We start from the raw sequence: 19,504 nt of genomic DNA on the forward strand, positions 1-19,504 counted from the left end.
TCCTGTTCTTAAACCTGAAAGGGTAAATTTTGCAAAGGTCTGATCCTTTCAGCTTAATTTGCCTTCTATTTTAAAAAATGTTTCATTAACTCGTATTTTACCATCTGTCATTTTCTCATCCTTAGTTGAATAACAATTAAATGAAGATATAAAACACCCACAGCAGTATTCTGATTGTTGTTGATGTGTTCTCACACTGTTAACAATACTTTTGTTTGCATTGACACATCATCAGACAATTTTTATATGACCCCTAGAGATCTACCACTCAATAAGAGTTGATGTTGTACAAACACAGTATCTCCTTCCACTTATTGAGAGATGATGTGGTACAAACACAGTATCTCCTTCCACTTATTGAGAGATGATGTTGTTGTACAAACACAGTATCTCCTTCCACTTATTGAGAGATGATGTGGTACAAACACAGTATCTCCTTCCACTTATTGAGAGATGATGTTGTTGTACAAACACAGTATCTCCTTCCACTTATTGAGAGATGATGTTTTACAAACACAGTATCTCCTTCCACTTATTGAGAGATGATGTTATACAAACACAGTATCTCGTTTCTGCTTATTGAGAGATGATGTTGTACAAACACAGTATCTCCTTTCTGCTTATTGAGAGATGATGTTGTACAAACACAGTAACTCCTTCCACTTATTGAGAGATGATGTTGTACAAACACAGTAACTCCTTTCTGCTTATTGAGAGATGATGTTTTACAAACACAGTAACTCCTTCCACTTATTGAGAGTTGATGTTGTACAAACACAGTAACTCCTTCCACTTATTGAGAGATGTTTTTGTACAAACACAGTAACACTAATCTGTGCTGTTAGTTGTCTCGAAAAAAAATGTAGTTACATGCAATTTAAAGGCTAGAATATTTATTTGGCAATAAGTCCATGCCTTGTAATAATACACTCTGGCTGGTTGTCCTTTGACATGCCTACCTTCTTACATTGGGTAAAATGTAATGTATTAAAATGCCCTGTAATAAGCCCACCACCTGACTTTGAGTCAGATGTAAGATGTTGAATTGCCCTGTAATTAGTAATATATTGGATTATCCTGTAATAAGCCCACCCCTGACATTGAGTCAGGTGTAAGATGTTGAATTGCCCTGTAATTAGTAATATATTGGATTATCCTGTAATAAGCCCACCCCCTGACTTTGAGTCAGATGTAAGATGTTGAATTGCCCTGTAATTAGTAATATATTGGATTATCCTGTAATAAGCCCACCCCCTGACTTTGAGTCAGATGTAAGATGTTGAATTGCCCTGTAATTAGTAATATATTGGATTATCCTGTAATAAGCCCACCCCTGACTTTGAGTCAGATGTAAGATGTTGAATTGCCCTGTAATTAGTAATATATTGGATTATCCTGTAATAAGCCCACCCCTGACATTGAGTCAGGTGTAAGATGTTGAATTGCCCTGTAATTAGTAATATATTGGATTATCCTGTAATAAGCCCACCCCCTGACTTTGAGTCAGATGTAAGATGTTGAATTGCCCTGTAATTAGTAATATATTGGATTATCCTGTAATAAGCCCACCCCTGACATTGAGTCAGATGTAAGATGTTGAATTGCCCTGTAATTAGTAATATATTGGATTATCCTGTAATAAGCCCACCCCCTGACTTTGAGTCAGATGTAAGATGTTGAATTGCCCTGTAATTAGTAATATATTGGATTATCCTGTAATAAGCCCACCCCTGACATTGAGTCAGATGTAAGATGTTGAATTGCCCTGTAATTAGTAATATATTGGATTATCCTGTAATAAGCCCACCCCTGACATTGAGTCAGGTGTAAGATGTTGAATTGCCCTGTAATTAGTAATATATTGGATTATCCTGTAATAAGCCCACCCCTGACATTGAGTCAGGTGTAAGATGTTGAATTGCCCTGTAATTAGTAATATATTGGATTGTCATGTAATAAGCCCACCCCCTGACTTTGAGTAAAAAGTAATGTATTGATGCCCAGGAGTCATTTCAGGATAGAGATGGTGATTGACAGAGTTACTGATTATGATTCACCAAACATATCAAGCTATCATTCATGATGACATAAATTGGATGTGTGAAGAAATATGTCTGCTACAAATTGATGACAGAAAAACTAGACTCAAGTTGAATTGTTCTTTGTTTTGTATGTTACAGAAAAAGTGTGGACAGTAACAAAAACCAGACCAAAAAGCCATCCCAGTACAATCCACGCTACCTCTGGATCAGACTGGCGATTTTTGAAAAACAGCTGGCAAAAATACTTGACTATCTAGTACAGAATAACAGGTAAATTGATTACTAAGTAAACACTGTATGTATGTCTCAAAGTTAGAATTATACATATGTAAATATTTATACATATCAATTACATACTGGACTTTCTCGTAGATGTTAATATTGTAATGATTCAAGTATCTTCATGGATATGCAAATATTATTACAGATGGGATTATCATGCAGATGGAAATATGAAGTTATTCAATATTCAGAATGAGATTCATTAGTTTGGTAAAGAAATATTTAATATGTTTATCTTGTATACAGATAGCAATTAAAAACGAGTCTTGATGACAGTTCACTATTTGGTAAATGGACCAAAGTGTAAAGTCAACTATCAAATTGTCGGAACACATTTCCATTCCATACTTAGGCAGCTTTAGTCTAGACTTGGTAAAGCATACAAATCTATCTTATCAAGCTGTTCTCAATTGTTAAAAGTTTTTTTTTTGTTTCCTTGTATTTTATGCATGACTGTAACTGGTAATATTAGTGTGATGTTGCAACTTAGTTTACAATGTCAGTTTCACAGCATGGGATGGCATTTGGCTCCTATATTATTGTGAACAATATGAGCTCTTTGTAAATCTAAGATATTTTTTTGAAATATTTTCATAAACTATGTTGTTGCCATGTTGATGGCGAATATTCATAATTTAAATAAATGAAATTGGAAACTATCTTTGTTATTTCTTCATAACCAAAACAAGCTTTGTCTCTTTTAATGGACAGAATAGATAGCACTCTTATTCTGCAACTGGTCTGAGAAACAGCTGATGTTTCATTCATTCTGTCCGTTATTGGTCATTATAATCTGGTAAAACAGTTTTTGTGCTAAAGATAAACATCTTCTTAAATATAGTGATTAAAGTATTGTCATAGATATGCAACCATTTTGAAATATGTCATGGAGATTATCATGCAGATTATCATGGAAATTATCATGGAGATTATCATGGAGATTATCATGCAGATTATCATGCAGATTATCATGGAGATTATCATGCAGATTATCATGCAGATTATCATGGAGATTATCATGCAGATTATCATGCAGATTATCATGCAGATTATCATGCAGATTATCATGCAGATTATCATGCAGATTATCATGCAGATTATCATGGAGATTATCATGCAGATTATCATGCAGATTATCATGGAGATTATCATGCAGATTATCATGCAGATTATCATGGAGATTATCATGCAGATTATCATGCAGATTATCATGCAGATTATCATGCAGATTATCATGGAGATTATCATGCAGATTATCATGGAGATTATCATGCAGATTATCATGCAGATTATCATGGAGATTATCATGCAGATTATCATGGAAATTATCATGGAGATTATCATGCAGATTATCATGCAGATTATCATGCAGATTATCATGCAGATTATCATGGAGTTTATCATGGAGATTATCATGCAGATTATCATGGAGATTATCATGTAGATTATCATGGAGATTATCATGCAGATTATCATGCAGATTATCATGGAGATTATCATGGAGATTATCATGCAGACTGGAGAATTATTATTTTTGTCCTCAAATATCATTACAAGTTTGAGTATCATATTACTGATGTTAATATCATTACTTATGCAAATATGTTACTGATGTGAGTATTATATGAATATGAGTACTATATGAATATGAGTATTATATAAATATGAGTGTTATATGAGTATTATATTATATAAATATGAGTGTTAAATGAATATGAGTATTATATGAATATGAGTATTATATAAATATGTATTATAGTATTATATGAATATGAGTATTATATAAATATGAGTATTGTATGTATTGTATATGAGTATATGTATGTATTATATAAATATGAGTATTATATAAATATACTATATGAATATGAGTATTATATGAATATGAGTATTATATAAATATGAGTATTGTATGAATATGAGTATTGTATGAATATGAGTATTGTATGAATATGAGTACTATATGAATATGAGTATTATATATTGTATGAATATGAGTGTTATATGAATATGAGTATTATATTGTATGAATATGAGTGTTATATAAATATGAGTGTTATATAAATATGAGTGTTATATATATAAATATGTGTGTGTATATAAATATGAGTGTAATATGAATATGAGTATTATATGAATATGTGTGTTATATAAATATGAGTGTTATATAAATGTGAGTATTAGATACTTGAAGGTTGTTATTTATTCTTGATTAATAATGGATTTTTTAAAATTTATTTTCAGTAAATATTATGAGGAAGATGCCCTTATTTCAGACCCGGTGGATGGACCAATATTTGCTTCTTTACTGGGTATGTTAAAATCAGTTACATTCACCTTAATGATACAGATCATAATGAAAGATTGTAGAGAACAATGTTTACATGTTATATATCTGGTTATTATCTCTGGTGTATATTATGATAGCAGAATTTTCCTCATACAGATTTGCTCCAAGATTGACAATAACCAGAAGTATATATATTGATATTTGTATTCGTTTAGATATTGAAGTAGAGGAGTTAGTATTACCTATGTCACTCATTATTTTGCACAGTTGGGCCATGTGCGTTGGACTACACAAAAATGAAGACCCTTGATCATTACTGGACAGACCCTCCAGCTGATGAACTTGTTCAAAGACATAGAATCCACTCCAGTACAAACCACCTGACAGCAGGACCTGGTTCACCAAAACGTCCAGGACTACAGGTATTGGTCAGATGGATATGTTTATGGAGAAATTTGAAATGTTGCACAGTATAAAGCAAACTCCTTCTAACAGGCTTATTGTAAAAATTGCTCCATTGGCAGTCTTCAGTGAAAGGTTCCTGTCGTCGCCTTCTAGCCATTGTTTTTTGTCTGTTGCTGTGCTCTGTGCACTGTCTGCTACACATAAATTTTCCATCCAAATGACTCTACTTAATAAACGAAAGACCCAGGGTGATTATATTGGGCCTGTAGCATAATTGGATGAAGGGCTACAAAGTTTATTAAAATGAATTACTTTGATCTATTTTCAAGGTCACAGGTGTCCAATATAATAAAATGTTTAAACAACTTCTTCTCAATAACCAAAAGATCCTGGTTGCTGATATTGGGCCTGTAACATGCTGGATTGAAGGGTTACCAATTTTGTTCATGTGATTGACATTTTCTCTTTTTGAGGGTCACAGGGTCAAGTGTGTTTAAATCTTCAAACGACTTCTCACTAATAAAAAGTTCCAGGCAGTTGATATTGGTTCTTTAACATAAGTGGATAGAGGGTTACCAATTTATTCAAATAATTGACCTTGACCTATATCTAAAATCTCTTAGGTCAAATGAGTTGAGATATTTTTTTCAACAAATAATAGGTCTGGAGTAATGGCATTTGTGTAGTAGCATTTATAAAGAATATGATTTCAAGTTTGCAGAAAACGTCTTAATGAACCAGCAATGTCTTCTATGTAAGCTGTAGAGTAGTTGCGCAATTTATCTCAGGCCTTTTTGGCCACTTTCATATATAGACCTTCTTAGTCAGATGATTGTTAAGGCCTGTGGGCATCTTGTTCTAATATCTATTGTCTTAATTGACTTTAAAGATCATTAAGTTTGAAATTTATGATACTTTGTCTGACGCTTACAAGAGGCAACAGGGATAATAAAGTTTCCTAAAGTAATATCATTAATCTTCTGCTAGAGCAATAGACATCATTCCTGAAATATTAATAGCGATGTTCAAATTTGGCCAATATCTTCTTTGGGAAAAGGGTTGGAAAATTCAAATTATCAAATCTTCAGGGGCTGTCAGAGCTGTTCATATGGACACTTTTGACAGAAGTTTTAATGTATAGAAATAAACAAGAATTTGTTTGAACTTGTTTTTAACACCAAGGATTCCAGCTTTGCAGCTTGCAAAGATAATAGATTTTTGACAAATTATTAACTTACTCCATCACAACTACAAGCAGGGTATTGCTACTCTAGATTGACACTATAGCTCTTCAGAACAAGTTACAGAATGATGATATCCTAGAGGGTAAGTATCTAACCTAGAATCAGCTTTAAGGGATCTGCCAAGTGATACAGGCCTAATTTATTAAACTTGTATTGGTAAGTTTCCTAAGTGGTAGTAGCATCACCCTATTTATCCAGTAATGGTATGCATGGTATTAAGCCCACTCATTTCTATTGCTATTCAGGAAAATGCTAACAAATATGTTCTTATGGTTTGCAATAAGCTGACCCTAACCTAACAACTCAAAATCAGATTGTTTTGTTGATGTCCCAGGCTTACTTGTTGTGTTACACTAATAATAAGAAGTAACATTTCCAAGTTATGTTAGACCAAGTATGAGAAGTAACATTTGGGTGTTGTGTTACACCAGGAGTAAGAAGTAACAATTGGGTGTTGTGTTACACCAGGAGTAAGAAGTAACATTTGGGTGTTGTGTTACACCAGGAGTAAGAAGTAACATTTGGGTGTTGTGTTAGACCAGGAGTAAGAAGTAACATTTGGGTGTTGTGTTAGACCAGGAGTAAGAAGTAACATTTGGGTGTTGTGTTAGACCAAGGGTGAGAAGCAACATTTGGGTGTTAGAATTTTCGTGTGCATATTGTATTACACCTGAAGTATGAGGAGTAACATTTGGTTGTTTTGTCGCACCAATTGAAAGAAATAACATTTGCCAAGTAGGAGAGAAGTAATGTTCACATGTTGTGTTACAGACACCTAACCTGGATGTGTTACAGGTCCGACGTAACACCAGTTCCAGCAGTGAGGAAAGCTCCAAGAGTTTCCATCTATCTGCCAAAGACTATGTTGAGAGCCTCCATCAGAACTCTAAAACTACACTTCTGTATGGAAAAAACAATGTCCTGGTGCAGCCTGTAAGTCTGTTTGACATTTTGTGCATGTCTATCTGATCATTGTAAATTCTCTTCACATGTGAAGAATTGCTTTGTGAACTCATTTCATGCTTCAAAAGAGCTTGGGGCTTACATTAACATGCTGACGTATTATTTTAGCAACCAGAACATAAAATATAGACACTGGATGTCAACGCATTTGCAAGAAAACATAATGTATTCAATATTTTTGTATTGGTCAGAAAGAAGATGTGGAGGCATTAGCTGGTTATCTGTCTCTACACCAATCTGCCATGGGACTAACCATCATGTGGACACCCAACCAGCTAATGAATGGATGCTGTGAGGAGGAAAGTGATGAAAAAGACAGGAGGTAAGGAGAGAATAAGAGAAGAAAAATATGGTTGGGAATAGGTAGGGAGGGAAAAGAAGTTCAAAAAATAGTGCGTACTGAGGAAGGGAACAGGAGGAAGGGCAGGGGTTAAGAGTAGAAAGGGAACCAGGAGGAAGGGCAGGGGTTAAAGGTAGAAAGGGAACCAGGAGGAAGGGCAGGTGTTAAGGGTAGAAAGGGAACCAGGAGGAAGGGCAGGGGTTAAGAGTAGAAAGGGAACCAGGAGGAAGGGCAGGGGTTAAAGGTAGAAAGGGAACCAGGAGGAAGGGCAGGTGTTAAGGGTAGAAAGGGAACCAGGAGGAAGGGCAGGGGTTAAGAGTAGAAAGGGAACCAGGAGGAAGGGCAGGGGTTAAGGGTAGAAAAGGAACCAGGAGGATGGGCAAGGGTTAAGGGTAGAAAGGGAATCAGGAGGAAGGGCAGGGGTTAAGGGGAGGAAGGGAACTAGGAGGGGGCAGGTTTTAAGGGTAGAAAGGGAACCAGGAGGAAGGACAGGGGTTAAGGAGAAAAGGAACCAGGAGGAAGGGCAGGGGTTAAGGGTAGAAAGGGAACCAGGAGGAAGGGCAGGGGTTAAGGGTAGAAAAGGAACCAGGAGGATGGGCAGGGGTTAAGAGTAGAAAGGGAACCAGGAGGAAGGGCATGGGTTAAGGGTAGAAAGGGAACCAGGAGGAAGGACAGGGGTTAAGGGTAGAAAGGGAACCAGGAGGAAGGGCATGGGTGACGGGTAAAAAGGGAACCAGGAGGAAGGGCAGGGGTGAAGGATAGACATATCTGTCACCTGTAGCTTAATGATGATAATATGCATAGTAGATAGATCTAAAAATGTTGGATTTTATTGTTTAACATTGTCCCTTTTTTTTAACTTTTAGACATTTCTGTCACCTGTAGATTAATGATGATATTATACTTACTAGATAGATCTAAGAATGTTAGATTTTATTATGTAACATTGTCCCTTTTTTTAACTTTTAGACATTTCTGTCACCTGTAGCTAACAATGATAATATACTTAGAAGATAGATCTAAGAATGTTGGATTTTATCGTGTAACATTTTCCCTTTTTTCAACTTTTTAATATTTCTGTAGCATTCATTGTTTCTGTTCTGTTTTTGTTGTATCTTTTGTTACAGTCAGTCCACCCGCATCTCTCTATATAAATACACACTTACTAAGTCTGTGTACCACAAAGTTCAGTAAGTTTCCTGTGGAGTGAGCTCCCTCAAATTGTTATATATTGGAGTTATTGTCCTTTGTTGGTCATGTGTTTGCAGCCCACAAGTGATTTCCTAGGAAGCTATTCATGCCGTGTAGAATCTTGCTAGATATTTTGGTGATGTCTTTATTACACAAGGGTAAACTCTCATGCTGTAATAGAAGGAAAATACTTCAATTTTACGTGTATTAAGATAATGCATCAATAAAGTTTTAAAAATTAGATTTTAAATTTATTAAAGTAATTCAGAGGAAATATTACAAAATGAAGATATGTGTAAATTATTTTAATTAAAACTGTTTTTAGAATTCACACCAAAATATTTCTATGTAAATGTTAGAACCGTTGATGTCTTGTCCCCATCATTGTACATGCAGCTTGATGCTAGATAGTACACTAGGCTAGAACAGTAATATTGTTAATTCAGTTGCATTACATAGATAGAACATGTGTCCCTTGACATACAACTGATGTACTTTGCGCTGATAAGTTTACCAATAGCTGTGTGAAATATCCTTACATTGATTGGTAAAAAATAGTGGAACATTATGTTACATTTAATCATGTATATGTAAGGTGCTTGTAGAAAGAATTTGGCCCTGGGACATTGACTGCATAGAACTGAAACAAACATAGAAGATGAATTGACAATGTAGTAAAACTACACATTTTAAGTACATAGAACCACTACCATATTTACAATCTACTTTTGTGAGAGTTAGTTTATTTTTTTCTTTCTGGGCACATGGAAAAAGAAAATTACAAACATTTGAAATTTCAACATGACAGAAATGCATGAGTAAATCTCCTTTAACAGACTATTGATACCTTCGGGGGTAATTTGGTATGATAAACAGATGTAGCCGCAGAATGGTGCTTGAGGACCCATACTAGAAATGTATATAGAATTCAAGATTCTAATGAATATTGTGTTTCAGTGATAGAATTTGCTGTTCCCATGGGTGGCAGACATATTTACTGACACTTTTGGTTTAGAAGTTGTTGAGCAGATCACATGATATTATTCTGAGAATGAAAACAGCACCAAACATCCACTCCCATGATGATTTCCACTGGACATGCACTTTAATTCAATTTGAACAACAGTATGACAAATACAACCACTAATAATCACTTAAAAATCAGGATTCATCTTGGAAAATTCCCCTTTATCTTCAGTACCATTTTATTTTGGTGCACGTGTTCATCTATGATTTTAAAATTCAAACACAACCATATTTGCTTATTATACCAAACACGTTGGCCCCCCCCGACATTGAAACAGCATGTTTCAGCTGCTCTCTCTATTTGACAAATAGGATTTTTGAAATTATGAGTAATTAGAAGATTTAGCAAATATTACTAGTTTCTTCCCAAAATAGCAAAGATTCTCGAGTACATGGATCAAAATTACTTGTTGAAAGCCAGGAAAAAAAAAACTTGTTGAAGGATAAGGTAGTTGTCAAGAAATAAGTGAAAAATGAACATAATATTTCTTAGGTCTCTAATGTTGTGTACTGGACCAGGGGCAGGTACTATGACTTTTTACTTTTCTTTGTCACCCTATGATCTTTATATTTTCCTTGCGAATTTATCCAGAAATACAGACTAAGATGAACAATTAACCAATGTTGATTTGTGGTGCCTCTTATTTCCAGGTAAAACAAATATCCAAAGTGTTTGTTAACTGGTATGTAGTAATAACAGAAGTGCAGCTGGTTTTAAGTGGGTTTTACCTTTTTTAACACCTGAATGTTTTAACTTCACTACAGTGATAGTTATAGTGTATAGAATAAAGATGGGTTCCTATTGTTGTTTTTCTTGTCTTCCAGCATTGCATGTTTACCATCATTAACAAACCTCTTTAATATTTAGGAGGCCATAAACTGTTGATCTGCGTGCTCACCAACAGGGATATAACCCTCTTTATATAGTATAGAGTATGTCTGCAGTTAAAACAAGCATTCTGATGTTCTGATGTGTTATTAAATATGAGTACAAGGGAACCCATCTTTAGAGAAGTTGGTTGTGGAGAGTGCATTTCTGTTCAGAATTTATCCAGTAAGGAATTTGTGATAGCACACATTTATTTTATTTCCATGTGTAATTTGGAAAATGAATTTCTTTCACTTTTATCCTAAATGGGGATGGGAGAGGGATGAAGTACAGATGAAGTACATATAATTTAAGGTTTGTCCTGATTTAACTAGAGCAAGACGTAAGAAAGGGAAGTAAGTATGTTATGTTTATAATTTTGAACCTCTGTATAGGATCTATAATAGCTATTTCCTTCCACATCTGACTTATTACTGATTTACATATACACCTGTTCAATAAGATATACATTACCATACCTCTGTCAATGTTTGGGGCTGTATATCTGGTTCTTGCTGCTACTTGCTTTGATTCATACTTAGTTTAGAACCATAAAAAGTTAACCACATTACCAAATGTATACGAAGAAACTGAACTCTGACCTTCTCAAATAATTCTTTACAGCCTGAACTGTACACTGATAATTCAAAATAGGGAAAATGGTTCCAGCAGCAGGAGAACGGACCTCTCCCTGATAAATAGGGAAAATAATTCCAGCAGCAGATATACTGACTTCTCTCTGATAAATAGGGAAAACAGTTCCAGAAGTGGAATAACTGACTTCTCTCTGATAAATAGGGAAAACAGTTCCAGAAGTGGAATAACTGACTTCTCCCTGATAAATAGGGAAAATGGTTCCAGCAGCAGGAGAACGGACCTCTCCCTGATAAATAGGGAGAATAATTCCAGCAGCAGATATACTGACTTTTCTCTGATAAATAGGGAAAACAGTTCCAGAAGTGGAATAACTGACTTCTCCCTGATAAATAGGGAAAACAGTTCCAGAAGTGGAATTACTGACTTCTCCCTGATAAATAGGGAAAATAGTTCTAGAAGTGGAATAACTGACTTCTCCCTGATAAATAGGGAAAATGGTTCCAGCAGCAGAAGAACGGACCTCTCCCTGATAAATAGGGAGAATAATTCCAGCAGCAGATATACTGATTTCTCTCTGATAAATAGGGAAAACAGTTCCAGAAGTGGAATAACTGACTTCTCCCTGATAAATAGGGAAAACAGTTCCAGAAGTGGAAAAACTGACTTCTCCCTGATAAATAGGGAAAACAGTTCCAGAAGTGGAATAACTGACTTCTTTCTGATAAATAGGGAAAATAGTTCTAGAAGTGGAATAACTGACTTCTCCCTGATAAATAGGGAAAATGGTTCCAGCAGCAGAAGAACGGACCTCTCCCTGATAAATAGGGAGAATAATTCCAGCAGCAGATATACTGACTTCTCTCTGGTAAATAGGGAAAACAGTTCCAGAAGTGGAATAACTGACTTCTCCCTGATAAGTAGGGAAAACAGTCCCAGAAGTGGAATAACTGACTTCTCCCTGATAAGTAGGGAAAACAGTTCCAGAAGTGGAATAACTGACTTCTCCCTGATAAATAGGGAAAACAGTTCCAGAAGTGGAATAACTGATTTCTCCCTGATAAATAGGGAAAACAGTTCTAGAAGTGGAATAACTGACTTCTCCCTGAAAAATAGGGAAAACAGTTCTAGAAGTGGAATAACTGACTTCTCCCTGATAAATAGGGAAAATAGTTCCAGCAGCAGAAGAACTGACTTCTACCTGATGGTGTTCCCATATTCTCAGCTGGAGCACATTAATTTGATTATTTATTATAACTGAAGATTATCTTATCGAAACTCAAATTTGTGTTGGAGAATTTAAAAACAGATGAATGTAAAATTACCAAACCTTATGTTTGATTTAATTTGCTTCCTTTTGATCACTCTAAACTATCCATGAAGTGAGGCTCAAAATGCCTGTGGCTGTTGACAGACAGTTAAACATCAATTAATAAAACTAGAAAATATTATATAAACTAGCAATTATTACATACAACTGGCAATTGTTATGTACAAATCAAAAGTGACTGATAGCACACAACTGGTAATTACAGCATACAACCAGTAGTCACACTGACATAGTATTATCAGCAGCTAAACAGGCTCTTATTTTCACCATTTGAATATGTCTAGACTTCATTCATGTCTTCAGTGTGTCTAAAGGAGCCAAGATAGCAAGCAAAGTCAGAACAATGGACTTTGCAAGCTGACATGAAATGTGCAGTTTGATAGTCTCTCATGAAGCTGATAAATTAGACCATCCTGTACTATTGTTGTGTCCTTCAGCAAAATACTTCACCTTTATTGCTTTGGGTAGTATGTGGGGGAACCTCTCGCATGTATCAGGCATCTATCAGAAACTACAAGTAGGCCCAACTTCAAAATAACCTTTGCCCATGATCCTTGTTTTTGTGTCCAGAACAGTTTTAATATGGTGGTGATGATGATGTTGTAGTGTAGCCATATGCAATGGTGGTGGTGTTTAGATTACACAATGGTGGCGGAGTGTCATTTCTTTACATTTGTATTTTGTTAATTTTTTTTATGGTACCCTTCTTTTCAGTTTGTTTCTTCTTTTTCACTTTTTTTGGTGATTTGGTTAAAGTTTATTAGCTCCCCTGACCCAAAGGGCCAAGTGAGCTTATGGCATACAGCAACATCCTTCGTCTCTGTCAACTTTTCCTCTAAATTGTTACCTGTCATAGACTACGTAGTAGATTTTTATCAACTCATAAGCATATTTTTGGGAAGGAGATGCAATTTTGTATAAATGGTGAGTTTGAACACACCAAAGTGGATATTGAACAAATTCAAATCCTTTAAAACCTTCTTCTGTAGGATAAATTGGATTTTGCCTGCATTTAGTCTGACATATTTTTGGGTGAAGGAGACTCAATTTTGTATAAACAATGGATGTTAGCCCCATTTGTCTAAATGGAAAATAGCACAAATTATCCTTCCTCTTTAGGAAAGTCAGGATTCTATCTCATCTTTTTCTGAAGTAACCTAATGTGAAGGGAAATCAGTTTTATATAAACAATGGGACCTCTGGTCCCAGAAGGGTGTGGCCAGTAGGGAAGACAGGAGCAAATACTTTAAACCCGGGTTTTTCTGTAGGAATGCCTTCATTCTGTCCCAATTTGGTCTGAAGCATCTTTGAATGAATGGGAATTTTGTGGAATGCATGCTTTAGTGAAGCAGATTTTTGTTTAAAAGATTTAGCTGGCCAGCTGAGAGGCAGGGCCCAACGGGGAAATAAACATTTAGAATTCCTTTTCCTTTAGTTTTGGAAAAGCAATATCAGATAAAAAGAGCCAGGTGAGAGATACAGGTCCAATGGGCCTCTTGTTAAAAACAAAGGAGAAATTTTTGAAGTATCATGATAAATTTACTGTGTATTTAATATGATGTCTCAAATAGGGAATACTGTTTTCTGTCTAGCTGCAACTCCATCAGTAGAGGGAAACCATAACATAATGGTGATACACATGATGAATATTAATTGCTTTCAAGCACAACTTTTGTTTCTTTATGATATATTCAGAATTACTAGCAGGGTTTTTTTGCCATATAACTGATTTTTATTATCTCACCTGGTCATTATGTGTAACAGATATAAGTGTAATGAAACATACATTAATGTCAGTTACAAGAGTGGTAAAACCAATATGTATGGCAGTTATGGGAGTGATTAAACCTATATGTATGGCAGTTATGGGAGTGATTAAACCTATATGTATGTCAGTTTCGAAGTGATTAAAACAACATGTATGGCATTTATGGGAGTGATTGGACCTATATGTATGGCAGTTATGGGAGTGATTAGAACTAGATGTATGGCAGTTATGGAAGTGATTAGACCTAGATGTATGGCAGTTATGGGAGTGATTAAACCTATATGTATGTCAGTTTCGAAGTGATTAAAACAACATGTATGGCATTTATGGGAGTGATTGGACCTATATGTATGGCAGTTATGGGAGTGATTAGAACTAGATGTATGGCAGTTATGGGAGTGATTAGACCTATATGTATGGCAGTTATGGGAGTGATTAGACCTAGATGTATGGCAGTTATGGGAGTGATTAAACCTATATGTATGTCAGTTATGGGAGTGATTAGACCTATATGTATGGCAGTTATGGGAGTAATTAAACCTATATGTATGTCAGTTTCGAAGTGATTAAACCTATATGTATGTCAGTTTCGAAGTGATTAAACTTATATGTATGTCAGTTTCGAAGTGATTAAACCTATATGTATGGCAGTTATGGGAGTGATTGGACCTATATGTATGGCAGTTATGGGAGTGATTAAACCTATATGTATGGCAGTTATGGGAGTGATTAGACCTATATGTATGGCAGTTATGGGAGTGATTAGACCTATATGTATGGCAGTTATGGGAGTGATTAGACCTATATGTATGGCAGTTATGGGAGTGATTAGACCTATATGTATGGCAGTTATGGGAATGATTAAACCTATATGTATGTCAGTTTCAAAGTGATTAAAACAACATGTATGGCAGTTATGGGAGTAATTGGACCTATATGTATGGCAGTTGTGGGAGTGATTAGACCTATATGTATGGCAGTTATGGGAGTGATTAGACCTATATGTATGGCAGTTATGGGAGTGATTAGACCTATATGTATGTCAGTTATGGGAGTGATTAGACCTATATGTATGGCAGTTATGGGAGTGATTAAACCTATATGTATGGCAGTTATGGGAATGATTAAACCTATATGTATGGCAGTTATGGGAGTGATTAAACCTATATGTATGGCAGTTATGGGAGTGATTAAACCTATATGTATGGCAGTCACATGAGTGATGAATTTTTCATGTATAGCATTTTTGGAGTGATTCAGTCTGTATGTATGGTAGTATTTGGAGTGATGAGTCCTACAGGCATAACAGTTATGGGAGTGATGAAACCAACATGTATAGCAGTTATGGCGGTGACAATACCTTTATCTATAGCAATGCGGAGAAGATTATACTTATCTCTTAAGTTTCATGTGTTAAGATTTCCTCATCAGTTAATTATCATATGTCATCAAGTAGGATCAGAGCGGGCTAATGATAGGTAAATATCATTAGTAGTGACAATTAATTATCCTGTAGTCCTGATTGTACTTGGAGTTGATTAACATGAAGTGTTTACAAACTAAATTTAAGAATTAAAATCATAGTTCTCTTTATTGTAATACCATGTGTCTGTTCATCTGCTTCAGTTTGTATTGGGACTATGCACTGACTGTTTACCTAGATGAGATTGTCTACATCCATTGTCACCAACAGCGTAAGTACTCTTTTACAGATCCCTAGTGCTACACTTTTAATTCATATATTTGTTATATATTGCTTTTAGCTAATCTGGGGCCAAGAGAGCTTATTGCTTCTGGTAGTGTTCGTCTTCTGCCATGAGTTTCTACAAATCACTACCAGCCATGAACAGATAAGCAGATTTTGACCAAATTTGATACAGAAGCATCCTTGAATGCATGGGTCATGTCCCTGAAGCATCCTTGGGTGAAGTTAACTCAATTTGTAAAAAGCAGTATGTCAGATCCTCTTTGGGCAAAGAGGGGCATTATAGCAAAAATAGATACAAATCTTAAAAAAAAGCTTTTGTTTTAGTTAAGATGAAGCAATTTCAGTGAACTAAACCAGGCCTATCCAGCCTCTTGTCTCCACTTGTCTGACTTTGGTTAGATGTTTAGGTACATTACTATAGAAGTGTGGATTATTACAATGATATGAATTTGTGGTTTCCTTAAAATCATTTTGATTAATGTTTTTAGCTCACCTGGTACGATATTTTATCAAGAGGGACATCTGTGATCTATTAACCCCGTCTTTTATACTTGGTCATTGGAGATAACCCTCATCAATGTTATATTTCTCTCTGTTTCCAGCTGACTGTGGTGGTACAATAGTACTGGTGGGACAGGATGGAGTACAGCGTCCACCTATCCACTTCCCCAAGGGAGGTCACTTACTTGCATTCCTGTCATGCCTGGAAAATGGCCTGCTCCCACATGGCCAACTGGACCCACCTCTCTGGTCACAACGCGGTAAAGGTAGACCTTTAACCCTTTCACCTGTCTAGCCACACCCACCTTTATGCAAATGAGCACACTGTTAAGGGGCAGACATAGGGTGGAAGGGTTGTCGGGGTGGAAGGGTTAATGTCACTATATGTCTCTTTTGTACTCATCAATTAAGTGTAAACCTCTTCATTCTTGCTCTCACATTTGACAGTATTTTATAACCTGGGGTAAAAAGTGTAGCAATGAATTGGTTTACAGGTGTGTATCATGACTTTTAACCCTCGTCCCTGTGTGACCTTCACCCTGTCATACTCTCCTATCCCAAACTTTGGGGAGAAACTATTTCATTCTGTATTGTATTTGAAGATTATTATAAACAAAAAATAAGCAGCCTTGACCTGCGCTGTTATCAGTATGTTTCTGCCACAAACGGTTAACCGCAAGCCTGTCCTTTGATTTGAGGACTTTATGAGGAGTGTGAATAACAATGCAGGTGGACAGGCTTCACAGGTGAAATGGTTTCTGGGCAAATTTTCTGCATCATGGAAGTTATTCTGTTGTCAGCTTTTTCTCCAACTTTCCTTAAGTTTATTTAAACCTTCAACTAAACCATACTTACCTAAACAAGTCTTTGTAATGGTGTATCTAAGCTTTCTACTGTTGTTTTCGTTGATTCATATGTATTGCTTTAAGTTGAATCTAAGTATTCTTATCTAAAGTATTTGGTGACACACCATGTTTATATGTTTTTGAATCATGGATGTGTATACTTCACCCTAAAGATATTTTCAAACTTCAGTATATTTAATCTGAGGTCATAAGATGAAAGTAGATAAATCTTTAAAGGGAGGTAAATCAAAAATCAAAGAATGCAAATCAATTAATAATTAGTAAATAATATCACACTATGAAACAAAGAGGTCTGTTTTAAATTTTGCTTGTGTATCATTTGAAACATCAACATTCAATACACTGTTTAATGCTGAATGCTGAACTCCATATTCTTTCAATGAAGACCTGAGAAGCCCCTGTTGGTTCTACTGATATATGGATGGTTTACACAGTTGACCAGAAAAACAATAAAACACTTTTTAATATGCAAGTAATAAATTTCATTATAGAATCAAATACACTTTATCATGGAAAAAAACAGTGTCAGTTTCTTCCATTTAAATAAAATGGCTTTGTCTCCATGCTAATAAAATAAGGATTTGACTTTTCATTTTTGAATGGTAAGTTGACATATAGACAATATAGACAGTAATATTCTTTGATTAAAAATTATGATTTAAAGATTTAGCAGAACTATTTTGTTTATTTTGTTGAGGAAGTGAAAGAAACTGAGAGGCTACATTTAAATACTACAAACTACTCTTCGTTCAAATACTTTGAAATATACAATACTATTAAAACTTTGAAATATACAATACTATTAAAACTTTGAAATATACAATACTATTAAAACTTTGAAATATACAATACTATTAAAACTTTGAAATATACAATACTATTAAAACTTTGAAATATACAATACTATTAAAACTTTGAAATATACAATACTATTAAAACTTTGAAATATACAATACTATTAAAACTTTGAAATATACAATACTATTAAAACTTTGAAATATACAATACTATTAAAACTTTGAAATATACAATACTATTAAAACTTTGAAATATACAATACTATTAAAACTTTGAAATATACAATACTATTAAAACTTTGAAATATACAATACTATTAAAACTTTGAAATATACAATACTATTAAAACTTTGAAATATACAATACTATTAATACTTTGAAATATACAATACTATTAAAACTGTGAAATATACAATACTATTAAAACTTTGAAATATACAATACTATTAATACTTTGAAATATACAATACTATTAAAACTGTGAAATATACAATACTATTAAAACTTTGAAATATACAATACTATTAATACTTTGAAATATACAATACTATTAATACTTTGAAATATACAATACTATTAAAACTGTGAAATATACAATACTATTAAAACTTTGAAATATACAATACTATTAATACTTTGAAATATACAATACTATTAAAACTTTGAAATATACAATACTATTAAAACTTTGAAATATACAATACTATTAAAACTTTGAAATATACAATACTATTAAAACTTTGAAATATACAATACTATTAAAACTTTGAAATATACAATACTATTAAAACTTTGAAATATACAATACTATTAATACTTTGAAATATACAATACTATTAAAACTGTGAAATATACAATACTATTAAAACTTTGAAATATACAATACTATTAATACTTTGAAATATACAATACTATTAAAACTTTGAAATATACAATACTATTAAAACTGTGAAATATACAATACTATTAAAACTTTGAAATATACAATACTATTAAAACTTTGAAATATACAATACTATTAAAACTTTGAAATATACAATACTATTAAAACTTTGAAATATACAATACTATTAAAACTTTGAAATATACAATACTATTAAAACTTTGAAATATACAATACTATTAAAACTTTGAAATATACAATACTATTAAAACTGTGAAATATACAATACTATTAAAACTTTGAAATATACAATACTATTAAAACTTTGAAATATACAATACTATTAAAACTGTGAAATATACAATACTATTAAAACTTTGAAATATACAATACTATTAAAACTGT

The 19,504-nt window shown here is 34.0% G+C and overlaps 1 protein-coding gene across 1 annotated transcript in view; it reads left to right on the forward strand.

Annotated features, from left to right (window-relative positions):
- The window catches only part of LOC132548201 (small G protein signaling modulator 1-like), a 77,179-nt gene that overhangs the window by 43,876 nt on the left and 13,799 nt on the right, over window positions 1-19,504 (forward strand). The window contains exons 5-11 of the mRNA XM_060212063.1: window positions 2,181-2,312; window positions 4,569-4,636; window positions 4,882-5,042; window positions 7,035-7,196; window positions 7,418-7,548; window positions 15,970-16,037; window positions 16,654-16,818. Of these exons, the coding sequence (XP_060068046.1) occupies window positions 2,181-2,312; window positions 4,569-4,636; window positions 4,882-5,042; window positions 7,035-7,196; window positions 7,418-7,548; window positions 15,970-16,037; window positions 16,654-16,818 (887 nt within the window). The remainder of the gene's footprint in view (window positions 1-2,180; window positions 2,313-4,568; window positions 4,637-4,881; window positions 5,043-7,034; window positions 7,197-7,417; window positions 7,549-15,969; window positions 16,038-16,653; window positions 16,819-19,504) is intronic.

This window comes from Ylistrum balloti, unplaced genomic scaffold, assembly GCF_031769215.1.
Source record: "Ylistrum balloti isolate Yb309-2 unplaced genomic scaffold, AGI_CSIRO_Ybal_v1 Utg369562, whole genome shotgun sequence".
NCBI classification, from domain to species: Eukaryota; Metazoa; Mollusca; class Bivalvia; order Pectinida; family Pectinidae; genus Ylistrum; species Ylistrum balloti.